This window comes from Stylophora pistillata, chromosome 8, assembly GCF_964205215.1.
Source record: "Stylophora pistillata chromosome 8, jaStyPist1.2, whole genome shotgun sequence".
In the NCBI taxonomy this organism is placed as follows: domain Eukaryota; kingdom Metazoa; phylum Cnidaria; class Anthozoa; order Scleractinia; family Pocilloporidae; genus Stylophora; species Stylophora pistillata.
In genome coordinates, this window is record NC_142526.1 from 19916074 (window position 1) to 19931073 (window position 15000).

Consider the following 15000-nt stretch of genomic DNA (forward strand, 5'->3'; position numbering starts at 1 on the left):
GAAGTTGGATGCCGTCGACCATGTGAAGGTGAAGGCGAAAGCAAGTGCGTAGAGAAACCTTGCAGGAGTGATATCATTTTCATACCAAGAAAGGACCTCTTGAGCACTACTCATGTTATTGTTGGAAACCTTAATCCATTTGTAAACTACACAATGAAAGTCTACGCTAGGAACCGAGTAAGCGATGTGGCGAAAATGAAATATGGAGTTCAGGCAAACTTCGCGGCAGTTACCATAAGGACTAACGGATCACGTAAGTCAGTATACAGATTAAATAGAATATCATACAAACCCTTACCACTTATTTCTCAAAAATAGTACTTAGGTAGAGTCAGGGCTGTTTCCCCTATAATTTTTGCAAAAAGCTTTGTCTGAATCAATGAAGCTAAAAACAAGGTTTGGTTTACTTAACGGAGCACTTAAATTATTCCCGGCAATGATAGAAGGTGTAGTAAGTCTGAAGCAGAACGATATGAAATATTCTTAATGCAGATTAACGTTATTCCTCATTCTAGCTATTTTAGTGCCTAAAGTGACCTACGGCCTTCCTCATGAGGAATTGACCAATCATGCCCAAACATTTAAATGCTCAAAGCGGTGTTTGCGTGAATTATCGTTTCCCTGAAAACCAAGTTTAAACTTACCGTTTGACTTCTGGTCTTTTAATAGCTTCGTATTTTGGTAAAATTTGTGATTTTGTTTAATGAAGTTGAAAATTCACACCAAGTTAACCAATGACTTTATTTTTGCGTGACGTGGTAACTCGTAACCGAAACTAATTAAACACTACACCAATGGCTTTTCTGTTCCATGTGTAATTCTGACACAAATACGTTTTCGTGCTTCCCTCCGGGGCTCAATGTGGTAAAAATGCTCCGAGCGAGACAGGCGTAATCGACCCCTTTTGACTCTATTTATTTCTGCACAGAGATTATGAGCTAAATGTTTATGAGGGTTAATTGGAGTGTCGTGGTTCATGACTGCTTATTTATTTCTGTTTAACAAACTAGTTCCAGGTAAGCCGACTCTGTCAGTTGAACAACCAGAAAAGGCTGTTCTTGTATCTTGGACTCTGAAGGAAAAGAACGGCGTCATCAAAGAGTATCACGTGGCTTATATAGGTGAAGATGATTCGAAAGAAACCAAGACTCTTATCACTAAGAAAATGCAGGCGCAGTTTGATTTGAGGGCGGGAAAAACTTATGAATTTCAGGTAGACCAACTTCATCGAAAGTTTTGAATTAACTTTAGCATCAGTAGACGTCACTCCTTATGCTCTTGAGAAAGAAACCTCGTGAATGAATACTGTGCTTTTACCTCCCTAGGTATTTGCTATAAATGACATCGGTAAAGGCCCTGCAGGGATCAAGACGTACACGCTGAGAAAAGGTTAGTTTGTTTACCGTTGTTAAGTCAGTCTGCTGTAAGATTGGCATTATTGAACTATCAACTAATGTATTCTAGTTTTCACATTTTCCTTCAAACTATTTCCGTGACTGAAATGGAATATCAAATCTGCTAAAATGGGAATAGAGCTCTGTCAAGTTTATATTTCATACGCTGGACTACGATGACAGCAAAGAGGTCTAGGAGCAGGCCACTAGAGCCTTAACGTAAGAAAACTTTGTCACGAGTCTTTAACAGTTTAACAGACGGGAAAGATTGTAATGACATTGCTGGTATAGAAAACCAATCAAGGTGTAAGGATTAACCAAAATGGAATGAAGATGGTTAAGGATTAAGAAGATTACCACAGCTTGTGAATGAAAAATTTTAGGAATTGTCCTTCGAATTCCTTTTTTTTCTTTTCGCCGTGAGGCGTAAACCGGGAAATGGCTGCTTAGAGCGAGAATGAATGGGAAAAAAAGGTAAAAATAATGACAGAAACGTGAGGGAAGTAGTTTGATAGAAAAGTGATAGGGTGGAAAATGTGAAATTGTGTCAATAGAAACCAATTAGTGAATTCTAGCTAATTTTCTCTGATTGAAAATAAATAGTGTTTGGTTGCTCAGGAAATTTACTTTTTCAAATGTTGAGTAATTACTGTCGTGTTGCAGATAACTCGAAGAAAAAACGGCTTATTGTTTACACAGCTGGAGGAGGAGGAGCACTGCTACTTATTATAATGGTCATTGTTGTCTTTGTCGTGTCACGTAGAAGGTGAGCCTTTGGGCGAACATGAGGAATTTTTTAATTCAGCTTTAAGATCAGGTCTTGATTTGAGTCAAATGGGAGCGAAACTGCATCTTTTTATCTAAAGAAAGATGATACATTTATTTGTGTTTAACTAGGAGAAGTAAAAAGAGTGCAGAGCAAGCCTACATGGAGGCCCTTCAGCAAGGTAAGAGTAGTATTGCTAGCGTTATATCACGAAATCTGCAGTCTGATTGGTTTAGTTATTCACTATTTATCACCTAATAGACAGCGAGTTAAGTGTGCGGCTGTGAACAAAATAAAATACAATCATAAACCTGTCTCTTCGATTAGGTTTGAACGATAAGTAAATTTACATTCTTACAACAAAAACATTTTCATCAATTATTAACAATAATAATCTTGTGAAATGTTTCTGTTGTTTCGGAGAATTATCATTTTAATATTAATGGCCATGTGATTTACAGAGTTTGTACATTTTCTATTGATATGATTAACGTTAGACGCATAACCGTATATGCATGTTCATAATCAGCCAAGTGATTGCAAATAAATATACGCTTCCGCTCTCTTCTCTCTCGCTACTGCTACTCTGTCGGAGCTACTTATATAAATGGAGCCGTGCAGTTATGATTTAACCAAAGGTAATATTCAAAGCAGACACTTTCAGGCAGCGTTGGCCCTTCATGCATAGAAATGACATTACTTTCTTATCTTGAATACCGTATTTGAGATGTTAGATTTAAAGGTGTGATGTAATTTAATAGTTCCTGAAACTTTACTTCTTTAGGAAGTGAACTTCAAACCACGAATCCCCGAGACCAGCGAACCTATATCGACCCTAACGACTACATCGACTTGCAAGAACTTTTGACATCATTCGCGACTGAAAGAAAAAGAAGAGACATTAAACTTGAAGGAGTTATCGGAACAGGTAGATATGTTGATACCTACAGGTAATCATCTTTAGCTTTTGCGCAGCTGTTATATATTTGTCACATATGTATCCGCTTTCAATTATTGTTTTGTTCTTAAGGGGAGTTTGCGGATGTTTACAAAGGAATATTGAAATCTCGTGAAGGCAAGGAGGTGGTTGCTGTCAAAGTCTTGAGGGTCAGTTCAGTCACGAAATGCTTATAAGAATTATACCTTATGTCATTCAGTCAGACCCACCCAACAATAGTTTTTGTCGGATACGCGTAGCTTTCAACCACTGATTTAAAACTCTTAATGGGATAATTCATCCCATATAGTTAGGGAGATTTTTACATCCAGTATCGCTATGATGTTATAATAAATGCACTATTTTGCTGGAATGATATTCCTTTCTTTCCATATCAGCCTGGTTCCAGTGAGAAAAATGAAAAATATTTTCTTTCCGAGGCGTCCCTTATGGGCCAGTTTGATCATCCAAATGTTATCCGCCTCATCGGAGTGGTGACACACAGTGAGTGGAGAACGTTAACTTGATAATTTGTGTCAAAGACTCGACAATCTAATCATGAAGCTACTTTATGTCTGCATTAAAACCAAAGACACACAGTTATTTGAGATGATTCCATATTTTAAAGTTGAATTAATTTCTATGCTTTTAGGTAGACCAATGATGATTCTAACAGAATTCCTGGAGAGTGGATCATTGGATCACTTTTTAAAGGTTTCCTATTTACATCTAGTTTTCTGTACACTTAGTAACGTTTCGTTAGCAATAGATAACAACAAGGAGTTGGTATCTGACCTCGTCTGGCGAGGGTTTAAGAATTTTCTCCCGTAAAGAACAAAAACAAGAACAGCTAATAACAACAACTCAGACTTAATCAAAAGACAGTACAAAAAAGATTGCATGGGTGACTTACGTTTGTAACTGCTCATTTTGTGTTATAAACACCTTTTGACTGTAACTGTAGTGTTCTAAAAGTAATAATAGTAATAATAATGATAATAACAATGAACAGGATAGTCCCTCAGGACATGAGTACTGTTATCAAAGGGTTCCTGTTTAAATGATAAAAATATAAGCAGAATAAAAACGAAAAGAGCATAAAATATGACTTTGACTAATCTACAGTCACTACGCCATGTAAAATAAAATTCTTTAAGAGACTTCCGAAATAATACCCTACTGCTAATCTGCTTAGTTGTGGGTTCGAGCCCCAGACCGGACCAACACTCAAATAACTGAGGAGAATGTGCTGCCTTTGCTATGATATCTGCAAATGGTTAGACATTCTAGTCTTCTCGGATAAGAACGAAAAACCGTAGGCCCCTTCTCCTGAATCTTCTCTGTACTGGTTAGCAGGGGACATTAAGAGCCCACACATTTATCGCAAAGAGTAGGGGACTTAGCCCCCGGTATTGTGGTCTGGCCTGTTTACTGAGATTGGGGGCATCTGTTAAAATTAGTCTTCACAAAAAATTGTAAACTGCTGCAAGCAGTCCAAAAAAACTGTAATGCGCATTTGATCATATCCCAATGTTAATTTGCGCAATGTAAATGTTAAATTGTTATTATCATTATGGTGAGTCGTACGTTTTATCTAAATCCTTTCACCCTTACATCTGTATGCATGTTCTTCATACTGCTCCTTTTATATTTCCTATGGTACTGACAAGGAAATTTTGTTTAACAATCATGAGATTCTTTAAATTAATGTTTGATTCAGCAGTGAGGCTGAGAAACTAGATCCCAGTCATCGTAAGACTTGGAGGGTTAAACGATTAACGGGTTGTCGGATTTCCTCATAGGAACGAAATGGTCAGCTGACAAGCCTTCAGTTGGTTGGAATGGCCAGAGGTGTGGCTAACGGAATGAAGTACCTGTCAGAATCAAATTTCATTCATAGGGTATATATTATCTTCATATTTTATTTTCATCGTTAATGTAGTTGAAATTTACCTTTACACTTGTGTTTCTTAGTACTGGTACAAAACAATTCGTGGTTGTTCGTCCGTTGTTTCCAGTTGGGTTTGGAGTTTGGAATCAGTTAACTTATTTAGAGGGAGGAAAAAAATAAAACCCGGTGACTGACACTATTCTATCAAAGAGGAGAACCAACCAAATATTTAATTCTCACAAGACATCAGCTGTAGGAGGAAACGCGCGCCGCAGAAGTGTGAGATCAGCGTCCTTCCCAGGATCGTTGAATAGCTTCAGTTTGAATGAGATAACCTTCAAATAAAAGTGATGAATTCAAGGGCGTTATTCTTCAAGATCCAAACGCATGTGACGTTATTCTGCATTTATATGTTTTCAATTTTGCTGTTATAGCTAAAAATTGATTGAATATTAAAAAGTTGTTACTATGTTTGTCTTAACTTAGGATCTGGCAGCTCGCAATGTTCTTGTGGGTGAAAACATGTTGTGTAAAGTATCAGATTTTGGCCTATCAAGAGAACTGGCTGACGACGATGAAGCACAAGCTGAATACACGACACAAGTAATTTTTGCCTTAAATCGACAATTACGTTAAGTTATACGCTAACGTTTATGAAAAGTGTCACGTAAAAAATGATGACAGAGACGATCACCTTTTCCTTTTTCACACTCTTGCCTCTCTTATGTGTAATTTATGCCACCCACTGAAGGTGGCAGTATTCCACGCTCTTCTTTGTTTGCTTTCTGTTGAAGTGAAAGACTTCCTCAGATTTAAGACTGAAAAGCGCCCCAGAGATCAAAATTTTAATTTCATTGTTTCCATTTCCTGGTACATTGTCACTTTCTCACCTAACTTGTCCACTTCCAATCCGTTACGAGAGACAAAAGTGTTTGTATTTGGACCGTTCCATTCGAGATTTTGCAGCCGCCATTGTTTGACTATGTTCCGAAGGTTCATCTGAAGGTTAGGTGTGATGTGAAAAAAAGGTGACTCACAAGGTGCGGTCCCACTTTGTTCCCGCTGATCAGGTCTCCTGTTAATCTTATGTACCTTTTCCAACACGCTTTGCTAAAGGCGAGCACAAAGCGAAGGTATAGAGTTTTAGAGAAAACACGTGACCTACATTCTTTTAAAATACATGTCTTTGTTTCAATTACTCTTAAGGGGGGCAAGATTCCAGTTCGTTGGACAGCCCCAGAGGCACTTCAGCATCGGACCTTCAGTTCAGCCAGTGATGTTTGGAGCTTCGGCATTCTAATGTGGGAGATCATGTCATATTGTGACAGACCTTACTGGAATTGGGACAATTTCGATGTAAGTGATCCCGCTTGATAACGAATATTTTCATGAACTGTGCAGAAAAGAGCCTAAAAGAATGATCGGTTCATAACAGCGGCAAGTTCTTATTGACGAGAACTTCAACTTACAAAGTTCGTAATTTTTGGACAGTGTCGGCGGTGGAGTCGCAAAAAACGGCACGGGACGGTCAAAACAAAGAAAACATAAACGACTTTTGTGAGTTTACCGTACTACAAACAGTTGCCTTTCTTTCTAGGCTCTTAAGATGAACAAGTTATTCTGGATTCTTAACAAAGCGAAATCTTTCTGTTCTATATTAAATCTTCTATTGATTAGGTTCGTTCGGTCAAGATGGCTGAACATTAGCCTCGTTCTGATGGACCTCAACTTAGTCCGGGTCCATAAAAAGGCAAAAATAGGACTTGGCCAATATCCAGCAATGTTGACCACACGTTTGGTCAATAACACGTATGTATTACATAGTGACTTTGTAAAGTAAATCTTATTAGATAAAAGTTATCATTTTTTCCAAGGTTATCAAGCGAGTGGAAACTGGATACAGATTACCAGCTCCACAGGTAAATCTTGCAGTAACAAACGTGACTACTGAATATGACTTTTCCTTTACAGTAAAAACAAAATAAATTTCATTGGGTTTTTGTCGTTATCATAACACCAACCTTTTGGTTGCATTTGGTGTATGTCCTATCTGATTTACTCGCGTGAATTTTCTGTTGCTGACGTCTTGTTCTTAAGCTGGACATGTTATCGCTTTCGAGTGATATTAGAGTGTCATTTAAATCCAACTACTACCATCACAAGAATCACTAAAACACCACAGCAAGCCAAAACAATAAAAATAGTAGCAGCACTCAGTTATAAGGACTTAAAAATAAAGAAATCGAGAGAAGATGGGAAGGAATTATTTTAACGCTAACATGTAACACTCCAGCTATGCTTTGCAGGGACTGGTTCAGGGTCGAAGGATTTCAGTTGTATTAAAATAATATTTACCTGATCTCCCCAAAAGGCTCTGTAGTACTCTGATGAAGCCTCACGTTGAAGCCATTTCTATTTATTCCCCCCCCGCCCTTTAACTCTGTTAGAGACGACTGATCCTCCATCCGCATTCCTGAAAATCATCCGTCCCCCCCTAAAAAAAATTCCTCCGCCTTCCCCCTTCCCATATTAACCAGTTCCGAAGGTAATTGACAACACCATAATATCAAATGTTCAGGTGAAACTTTTTTTGTGGGTTTTGAAATATTTCAAACAGTTAAGATCCTTTCCACTAAGAACTAATCCTAAAATAGTTTATCTGTTTGTACAGGGATGTCCGAAAATCGTCCATAATTTAATGATCGAATGCTGGCATAAAGACAAAACACAACGGCCCAGTTTTTCTGACATTGTCAATCTTCTGGTTGAACTTATTCGATCCCCGGAATTTCTAAATGGTGATTCATCCTCTTTTTCAGAGAGGTAAGTTTCCATCGTTTTATAACAGAATGAGTTATTTGCGTCAAAGAAAGGTGATCAAGGATCGGTGACAAAGCTCACTTCCTCTAATTTGCGTGATTGTTTTGTCTTCTCTGTTATGGCGTCACCTACGAAACCACGTGTGCAACTTTTCTCCATCAACCCTCATCAAATTCCAACCATAAATATCGTCCAAATTGTCCTCTCTTGATTTGTGTTAAGAGAACTACAAAGCAGTTGACGAGGTGCATTTGAAAGCATCCAAGGTAATTTGACTGATTTAAGTGGCGGACATAGAGGGCGTTGAAAAAGGGGCTGAAAAATGCGATGGACGCGCAAGCTGATGATATTCCACACCAAAAGCACACGAAAATCAGCTCAAAATACCTAACGTAACAAAAAATGAAATTGATTGAGGAAGCTCAGAAAAATGGGAAAGTCAAGTTCTCTTTAATCCCAGGTTAAATACGCTCCCCTAAAAAAATCGCTATTAATTTATTCATACATTATTCTAGTTCTAAAGCAAGCCATACCCCAGAATTCCAGTCGGTGGACGAATGGCTAAAACACATCAACATGGATAAGTATTCTGAATTATTCCGAGAAGCAAAAATTGATGATGTGGACAAAGTTACTGAACTGAATGACAAACAACTGAGAGGAATGGGTATTAGCTTGATTGGGCATCGAAATAAAATGCAAAAGAGTATCAATGCTATGAAATCACAACGTTATAACAAGGGCATGGATACAGATTAGATGCCCTGATGAAATCAAGAAAATGCAATTTCGGGAACGTTTTCTGCTTGTAACTGAGCTGGTGATCAGTAAGCAGGAGGAAATTACTACCGTATCACGAACGAATGTTGTCATATATCCAAAGTTAATCTTGTAATGGACAGTGCCAGGTTGTTTAAAGGTGGGTTAAGATAGGCAAGGATTAGTGTGAAGATTGATTTCAGATCTGAAAGCCTTAAAAAAAAATTCAGTTTTAATTCCATTTTTCTACAATTTGATAATTGAATGCTCTAAAAAAATTTGGAAAATTAATCCCGAAACGGCTTTTGAACAGAAAAATATAGAAACCGAATCGGCCTTCGAACAACTTGGCCCTAGTCATTATCTATCGCTTGAGAGAAGTTGGGGGGTATCACATTAATATTTTTCTAACCTCCCCTTAGGCTCTGTTGTATTCTAATGATTCCTCCCTCCTTTATGGGAAGTAAATTTTCTATATTCCCCCCTTTACACTCTGTCAACGATGACTGATCCCTCTTTCGTTTTTCACTACGTTCTGGAAAGAGTTGTCAAATTCCTTGAATCATATTATATTTACTTTTATTATATGGCTGTGTCTCACAAGGACTGGGAACTACTGAATTTACGAATTTGATTGGCTGAAATCAATATTGAAAGCGGTCAGATTTCCGGTCTAGATTCCCATCTAGACCGGCATCTAGACCGGTCTAGAAAAGAAAGGTACAAAGATTATAAAAAATTGGCATATAAGACACAGCCATAGAATAAACATCTTATTAACCGAGCTAGGTCGGTCGGTCTGTATGGGAGAATCTTGACCTAGATCGCTGGTACAGACCTCAATGCGTTCGGTCTGTACCGGCGACCTCGGTCAAGATTCTCCCATACAGACCTCCCGCTCGGTTAATAAGAACTAAGTAAAATATTTCAATGACTTTTCCTTACCTTATAGAAAGAGAGACCGTCTTTTATTTTTTTTTCTCATCGTAACACGAGGCATTGGAACAAAGTGATGGTACACGTAACAAGTACTACAAAACTTTATACTCAAGTGTTATTATTCAAACAAGATATACCACTTTGAAACTTAGGAATCAAAATTTGGGCATGGTATAGAGAATTTCTCTTTTGTAATGCCGAGATACATATTTACACATGAAAGTCTGAGTCTTTATGCAAGAAATATAAGAATTCGTGAGTGTTTTCACTGTCATATGTATGTAGGTTATAACTTAGAACTGAAATACTCTATCACAGAGAAGTTTTGTACTTGACTATTCCAATAATCTTTTTGTTTAATTTTGATCTTTTTTTTTCTTTACTATATTGACAGTTGCATTATTTTGAATTGTTCCCTTTTTTATTTCAATAGTCTACGTTGAAATGATATTCTATTAGGAGACAGTGGTTTGGAACTTTTAGGAAAGAAGAATACAAATACAGCAGAAAATCTCTGGTTTTAAATCTCTTAAAGGAATTAAAGCAAAATTGTCTATAAAGATCTGAGCACGTATTTTACAATCCATATCAGAAACAAAGCTACTGTGGAAAAAAAAGTTTAATTTCTGGTTGATGCAAAGCTTCCTCAATTGCACTACGCTTACCATAACTAGTTCAGAAAACTATAAGTTAATGTAACAAGGTTGTTTTAATGCAATTGCGTCTATTGTGACTATTACACGCGAGGGAAGCTTAACCTAGCATTGCGCCACCATTTCGTGCAGTAAATCTGCTTAGTTTATTAACATCTGTCATGAAAAATCATATAAATGAGAATAAATATTTTGCATATAATTCTTTTGTTGTTGCTTTTCCAATTCCTTGTTGTAATGCTCGGCGAAAAACATATCTCCAACGCTGTCTATATAAACAGGTGGCAGATACGGTGGCATTAATAGCCTCACGAATTAGAGGGATAACTCGCAGTGTCAGATGGCCTAAAGATATGCGCTACACACATTATATTATTCTTACACCACGTACCCGCAGTGCCTGTATAATAGCGCAGAACGATGTTATCACCGGCGCAGATTTTAATTTCCGCCGGCAGAAACAAAGAAAAACGTGTGGGAGGCTAAGAAAGTGTCCTTTCTTCATCTGGCCCCTTTAGTTAGGGTTTATTCACGGTCCCGATCCTGTTGTAAACAATCAATTAAACGAGTATAAAGAGGTACTCAAGTTGTAAATCGTTAGGACGCATTCTACTTGCAATAACGTTTGGCCAATAGGTATAATTCGTAACAGTATTATGCACGGCCTCAACGTACAGTATAAACCAACTTCCTTCTTACAAAAGAAGCGCCAGTTCCGGTCGTCTTTGCAACATAGTGAATTCCAATGAACATGATTAGACTACCGTGCGATACAAAAGAAGGTATCTAAAGGAAAAAGTAGAAAAGTCTGTGATAGAGTCAGCCGGCCATCAATGTAATGACACCTTAGAATGTCGCCGTCGCCATTGAGAACATTTTAAGAGATCAGACTTAAAGAGAAATTAAAACTAGTGAGCGTTAGTAAATGTATAGAAGACACCATCGAGGCAGTTATGACTAATATTCTATTCAAAAGTTGATGTAATGAGAGCCTTTATCATCATTAATGGGTTCAGAGTAGATTTGCTTGTGGCATTCTTTGACGCATGATTTAGGGGAAAAAACGATCTCTCCCATTGTGTTTCGTTGTACAACTTTCATTTTGTCTATCTCAGTTTCGCTGAGAGTTCGACTACCGCTGTGATACCCAACTCATCACAATGGCTCCATCGGCTTCTCCCCCAGCTTATGCTCTAGGTAGCCTCCATAAATTCGGAAAAAGCCATATATATCGAGAAAAAGCCATATATATATATATCGAGAATGTACACTCTTCAGTTTCAGTTTCTGTGACTTGACAGTCTCCCATTTCTGGCTGTTTACTTAATATTATCAGCGGAAGTACAATTTATAAATATTTTAACCATTGAAGAGTTTAGCCTCGATTGAACATCTAAATATAATAAGGAAAGTAGATGAGTTAATCATTCCACAATCCAAAGTCCGTTTGGAAAAAAAACTTAACTTGTTTGTCGACCGTCAGGCCTGTTTTATACGATCTTTATGCGAGTAAGCATAGGAGTCAATTTTTGAATCGTAAGAACGGTAAAGGTAAGTATTCACATTCAGCAGATGCTAACAATTTGTAACGGATGGACATTTGATTTATGACAAACAAGAGCTATGCGGATTTTCTAAGTTTGTTTCCATCATTTAAATCGAATGGGTCTAAGGGAAAAATTTCTCTATATAATATATAGCAGTTCTTAAGTGCAGTTTAACCATTCAAAACTTTGTTCACTCCCGAGTGCGGGCCGATTTCCTTGTAACATTGTAGTCACCAGTTGCGTTGCTCTTCTTAATGTATCAGAAGTTGGTACCAGAGGACCACAGCTCGGTGCGGAGGAAGCTCGATCCGCATTGAGTGAGAAACATGCACAGTGTCTGACGCATAAGCGAGTGGTTAAAGAGGCAGGAAATGACTGTCATAAGGTCATTTAGTGACTTTACGATTATTATGGCAAAGTTATGCCTGCTCAAGGCACTTCAGCCTGATATCGTGATGGAAACGTTCCTTATGCATTAGAAGCCTAGTTCAGAATCAATGTGTCACGATGATTTTCTTGAGGAGATCCTTGGTGCATAGTTTTAAGTAAAACAGGACTGACTTACGTTGCGTTTTATTCTCGAACGCTCGGCTGCTATTTTTTCAAAAAATTTCGTCACTTTCATTTTCGTCATTCTCGACTCTTCCGCTAAATCGCGTGACTTCTACGCAATCGAGACCATTTCAATTACTGCCTAGTCAAGGCTCTGGGAAGCCATGCAAAATATTAATCCGATCTACACTCATAAATTCTCAAAAAGACTTTGATAAAGTACATTAAATGTTATAGATGTGATTGAAAGGTTGGGACATGTGTTGCATGTACCTAAATTTCATTAGACAAAGTGCAATTTGTATTCAGTTCATCTAAGAAATCTAAAGGTAATACAGGGGAGTTAGCTGAATGAATTATCCAATATCAAGAAGTCGGTTTCAATTGGGGGAAAGTGTAGTATCTATTTCTTAAATAAAACGTACAAATCTAAATGATCAAAGAGTATTACCCATCTTTTCCTTTCAAAATATGACAAGCCTGTACTTTTTTTTTTTCCTCTGTGGCTCAAGGTGCAATCGGACATGCATTACAGCTTAGTTACAATCGTTACCCTCCAGCGTATTTTAATATTATCATCGGCTGATGAAGGTATGAAGTAATGTTGCAATATTTTCTTAGTTGATATTTGCGTACAGTTTTATTTTATATAAGATTTTAAGTCAAAGATGATGTACGAGTCCTAAGCGAGAATGGAAAAACGATGAACTTTGGGTCATTAAATAAATGTGCATTACGAAATTCGTCGACAAAATAATATAGGACAGACAGGTCGAGTCGAGTACAACTTGTTACTTCACATTTTTCATCTCATTAATTGAACCGTTTTTGGATATGAGCCAATTATAGTTGACATGGAGTTTTGTAGTATAAAGCACTTTTCAAAGGTGCATTATTGACCTGATGACCTTTATTATCTAAAGGCATTTTAGAAAAGCAGCCAACGCCAGGTAAACCTTGGAAATGGATTCTGTCGAGGCCAGCAACGGCAACTGGTTATGGGGTAAGATCTTATATTTCGACTGTTTTGTAAGCCGTTCCACCGCAAAAATTGAGGTGATTAGTTGCATCTCGAATGTTTTTTTTAAAGTATTTTGTTACGGCTTGTCATGAGGTTAAAAAAGTAACTAAGTTTTGAACGCCAGAAATGATAGTCAGACAGATTTCCAGGGCTCTTTGCTCGGGAACTTGTAGCTTGCAAAATGTTCTCTGCTCATTGCTTACATTGCTGATCTGTCTTTTATGAGTAAATGAAGATTTAGACAAATAGACAGGAATTTAGAATCCTGTTCCTTCATATCGTAAACATATTAATTTCAAATTCTTTATCTGCTTTTCTTTTTCGATTTTAGATTCAAAACAAAGTTCTCGGCATCATGCTCTGGCCAATAAGTTTCATTTTCATTCATTGTTTTTCTCTCTCTCTCTTCCTTGTTGGCAGCGAATTGAGCCTATCAATGAGAATGAATTAATGTCAAGAATTCGCCTATCATCCAAACGTTTACATAAGTAAACCGTTACCAGAGGATCAAATTGACTTTTACTCTAAAATATAATTTGGTAGGACAAAGCGTGATCAACTGGGCAAAACATTAGTGCTCTTGTTATCAGTCAATAAAGTTTCCAAAGTCCCTCGAACTCGAACATGAATGAGTAGTGGTTAGCTGCCAAATACGATAGTACTTGTAATACCCTTGCACTGCCCCTGAAAAACAAAAGGGGATTCCTCATTCCACCTCCACAGCAACTTTTTGCAACAAATTTTGAATAGTTTAACACATTAAAAATTACTTCTTAGTAAGCAATATTTCAAAGGAAAAAAGACGCAAACGGTGAAAACAGATATGAATCATTGAAACTTTTAGCTAGTGACATGTGTAATTCTAAAACATCCTAGGTTTTTATTTCACTTGAATTTGCGAGCGAAAGAAGTCAAACATTCTTTAAATCTGGTCATTTGGTTCTTTAAAATACTGTCCTCCGCATTATTGCGGATAAATTTGAATTTTCTGGACTACGCATACAAACGCGAAAGAAAGATTTTGCTTCTAATCATTCAGCGAATGGTCTGAACCCAAGAGTAAGATTCAACAATGCTCACAACCGGAACTCCTACTAAATTAGTTCTACTTAATTGAAATTGGACTCAGTCATTGAAAAATGGCTTTTTAAAGGGGATGGAGCTAATTAAGCTCATATTTAAACCACTTCACGATTTAATGATTTAAATTGGTTATTTCTAATAGTGGACAATGCAGACACATTACTCAACGTGTGATGTTTTTACGGATGCATTTCCACAACCAAACAACTGGCTTAGAAGTAATCCCATCGAAGTCCACAGTGGGGTGAAAACAGTCTTTGTTACCATCCAGTACCGAACAAGAAACTGTTCGTCACTTTTGACCAAAGGAGGGAATTATTGCACAAATTATTTCCACTTATACGAACATCAGTCCTGGCAACCAGCGGAACTCGACCCTCTAACAAACAATGCTAGTTATGACAAGATTGCGAAAACAGCTCCGTCAGCTCTTGGCATCAGAGTGTCTCAAAAGTTTCGTGTAGAAGTTAAAAGAAAGTACATCGTTTTGGCATTTCATGACCAGGGTTCATGTAGTGCTCTTTACTCCGTCACTGTTAGTTATTACGTCTGCCCAAGATCGACTCAAGTTAGTAGCTTGGTTTCCCTACCACAAACAATAGCTCTAGCAAACAACTCAAAGTCAGTTGAAGTTGGTT

General features: G+C 37.5%; 2 protein-coding genes across 2 annotated transcripts in view; both read left to right on the forward strand.

The window, feature by feature from the left end:
* The window catches only part of LOC111334694 (ephrin type-A receptor 4-like), a 13345-nt gene extending 2984 nt beyond the window's left edge, over window positions 1–10361 (forward strand). The window contains exons 3-17 of the mRNA XM_088731489.1: window positions 1–253; window positions 1011–1213; window positions 1326–1389; window positions 2058–2160; window positions 2292–2341; window positions 2945–3088; window positions 3191–3267; window positions 3496–3601; window positions 3750–3811; window positions 4900–4998; window positions 5475–5591; window positions 6195–6344; window positions 6863–6907; window positions 7660–7811; window positions 8324–10361. The exon at window positions 1–253 is cut by the window's left edge and continues 110 nt beyond it. Coding sequence (XP_088587615.1) covers window positions 1–253; window positions 1011–1213; window positions 1326–1389; window positions 2058–2160; window positions 2292–2341; window positions 2945–3088; window positions 3191–3267; window positions 3496–3601; window positions 3750–3811; window positions 4900–4998; window positions 5475–5591; window positions 6195–6344; window positions 6863–6907; window positions 7660–7811; window positions 8324–8567 — 1869 coding nt within the window. The 3' untranslated portion in view covers window positions 8568–10361. The remainder of the gene's footprint in view (window positions 254–1010; window positions 1214–1325; window positions 1390–2057; window positions 2161–2291; window positions 2342–2944; window positions 3089–3190; window positions 3268–3495; window positions 3602–3749; window positions 3812–4899; window positions 4999–5474; window positions 5592–6194; window positions 6345–6862; window positions 6908–7659; window positions 7812–8323) is intronic.
* A 4149-nt stretch (window positions 10362–14510) lies between these two features.
* LOC148725386 (ephrin type-A receptor 4-like) overlaps window positions 14511–15000 on the forward strand; it is an 11721-nt gene continuing 11231 nt past the window's right edge. Inside the window, exon 1 of the mRNA XM_088731490.1 lies at window positions 14511–15000. This exon is cut by the window's right edge and continues 135 nt beyond it. Within this exon, the coding sequence (XP_088587616.1) occupies window positions 14511–15000 (490 nt within the window).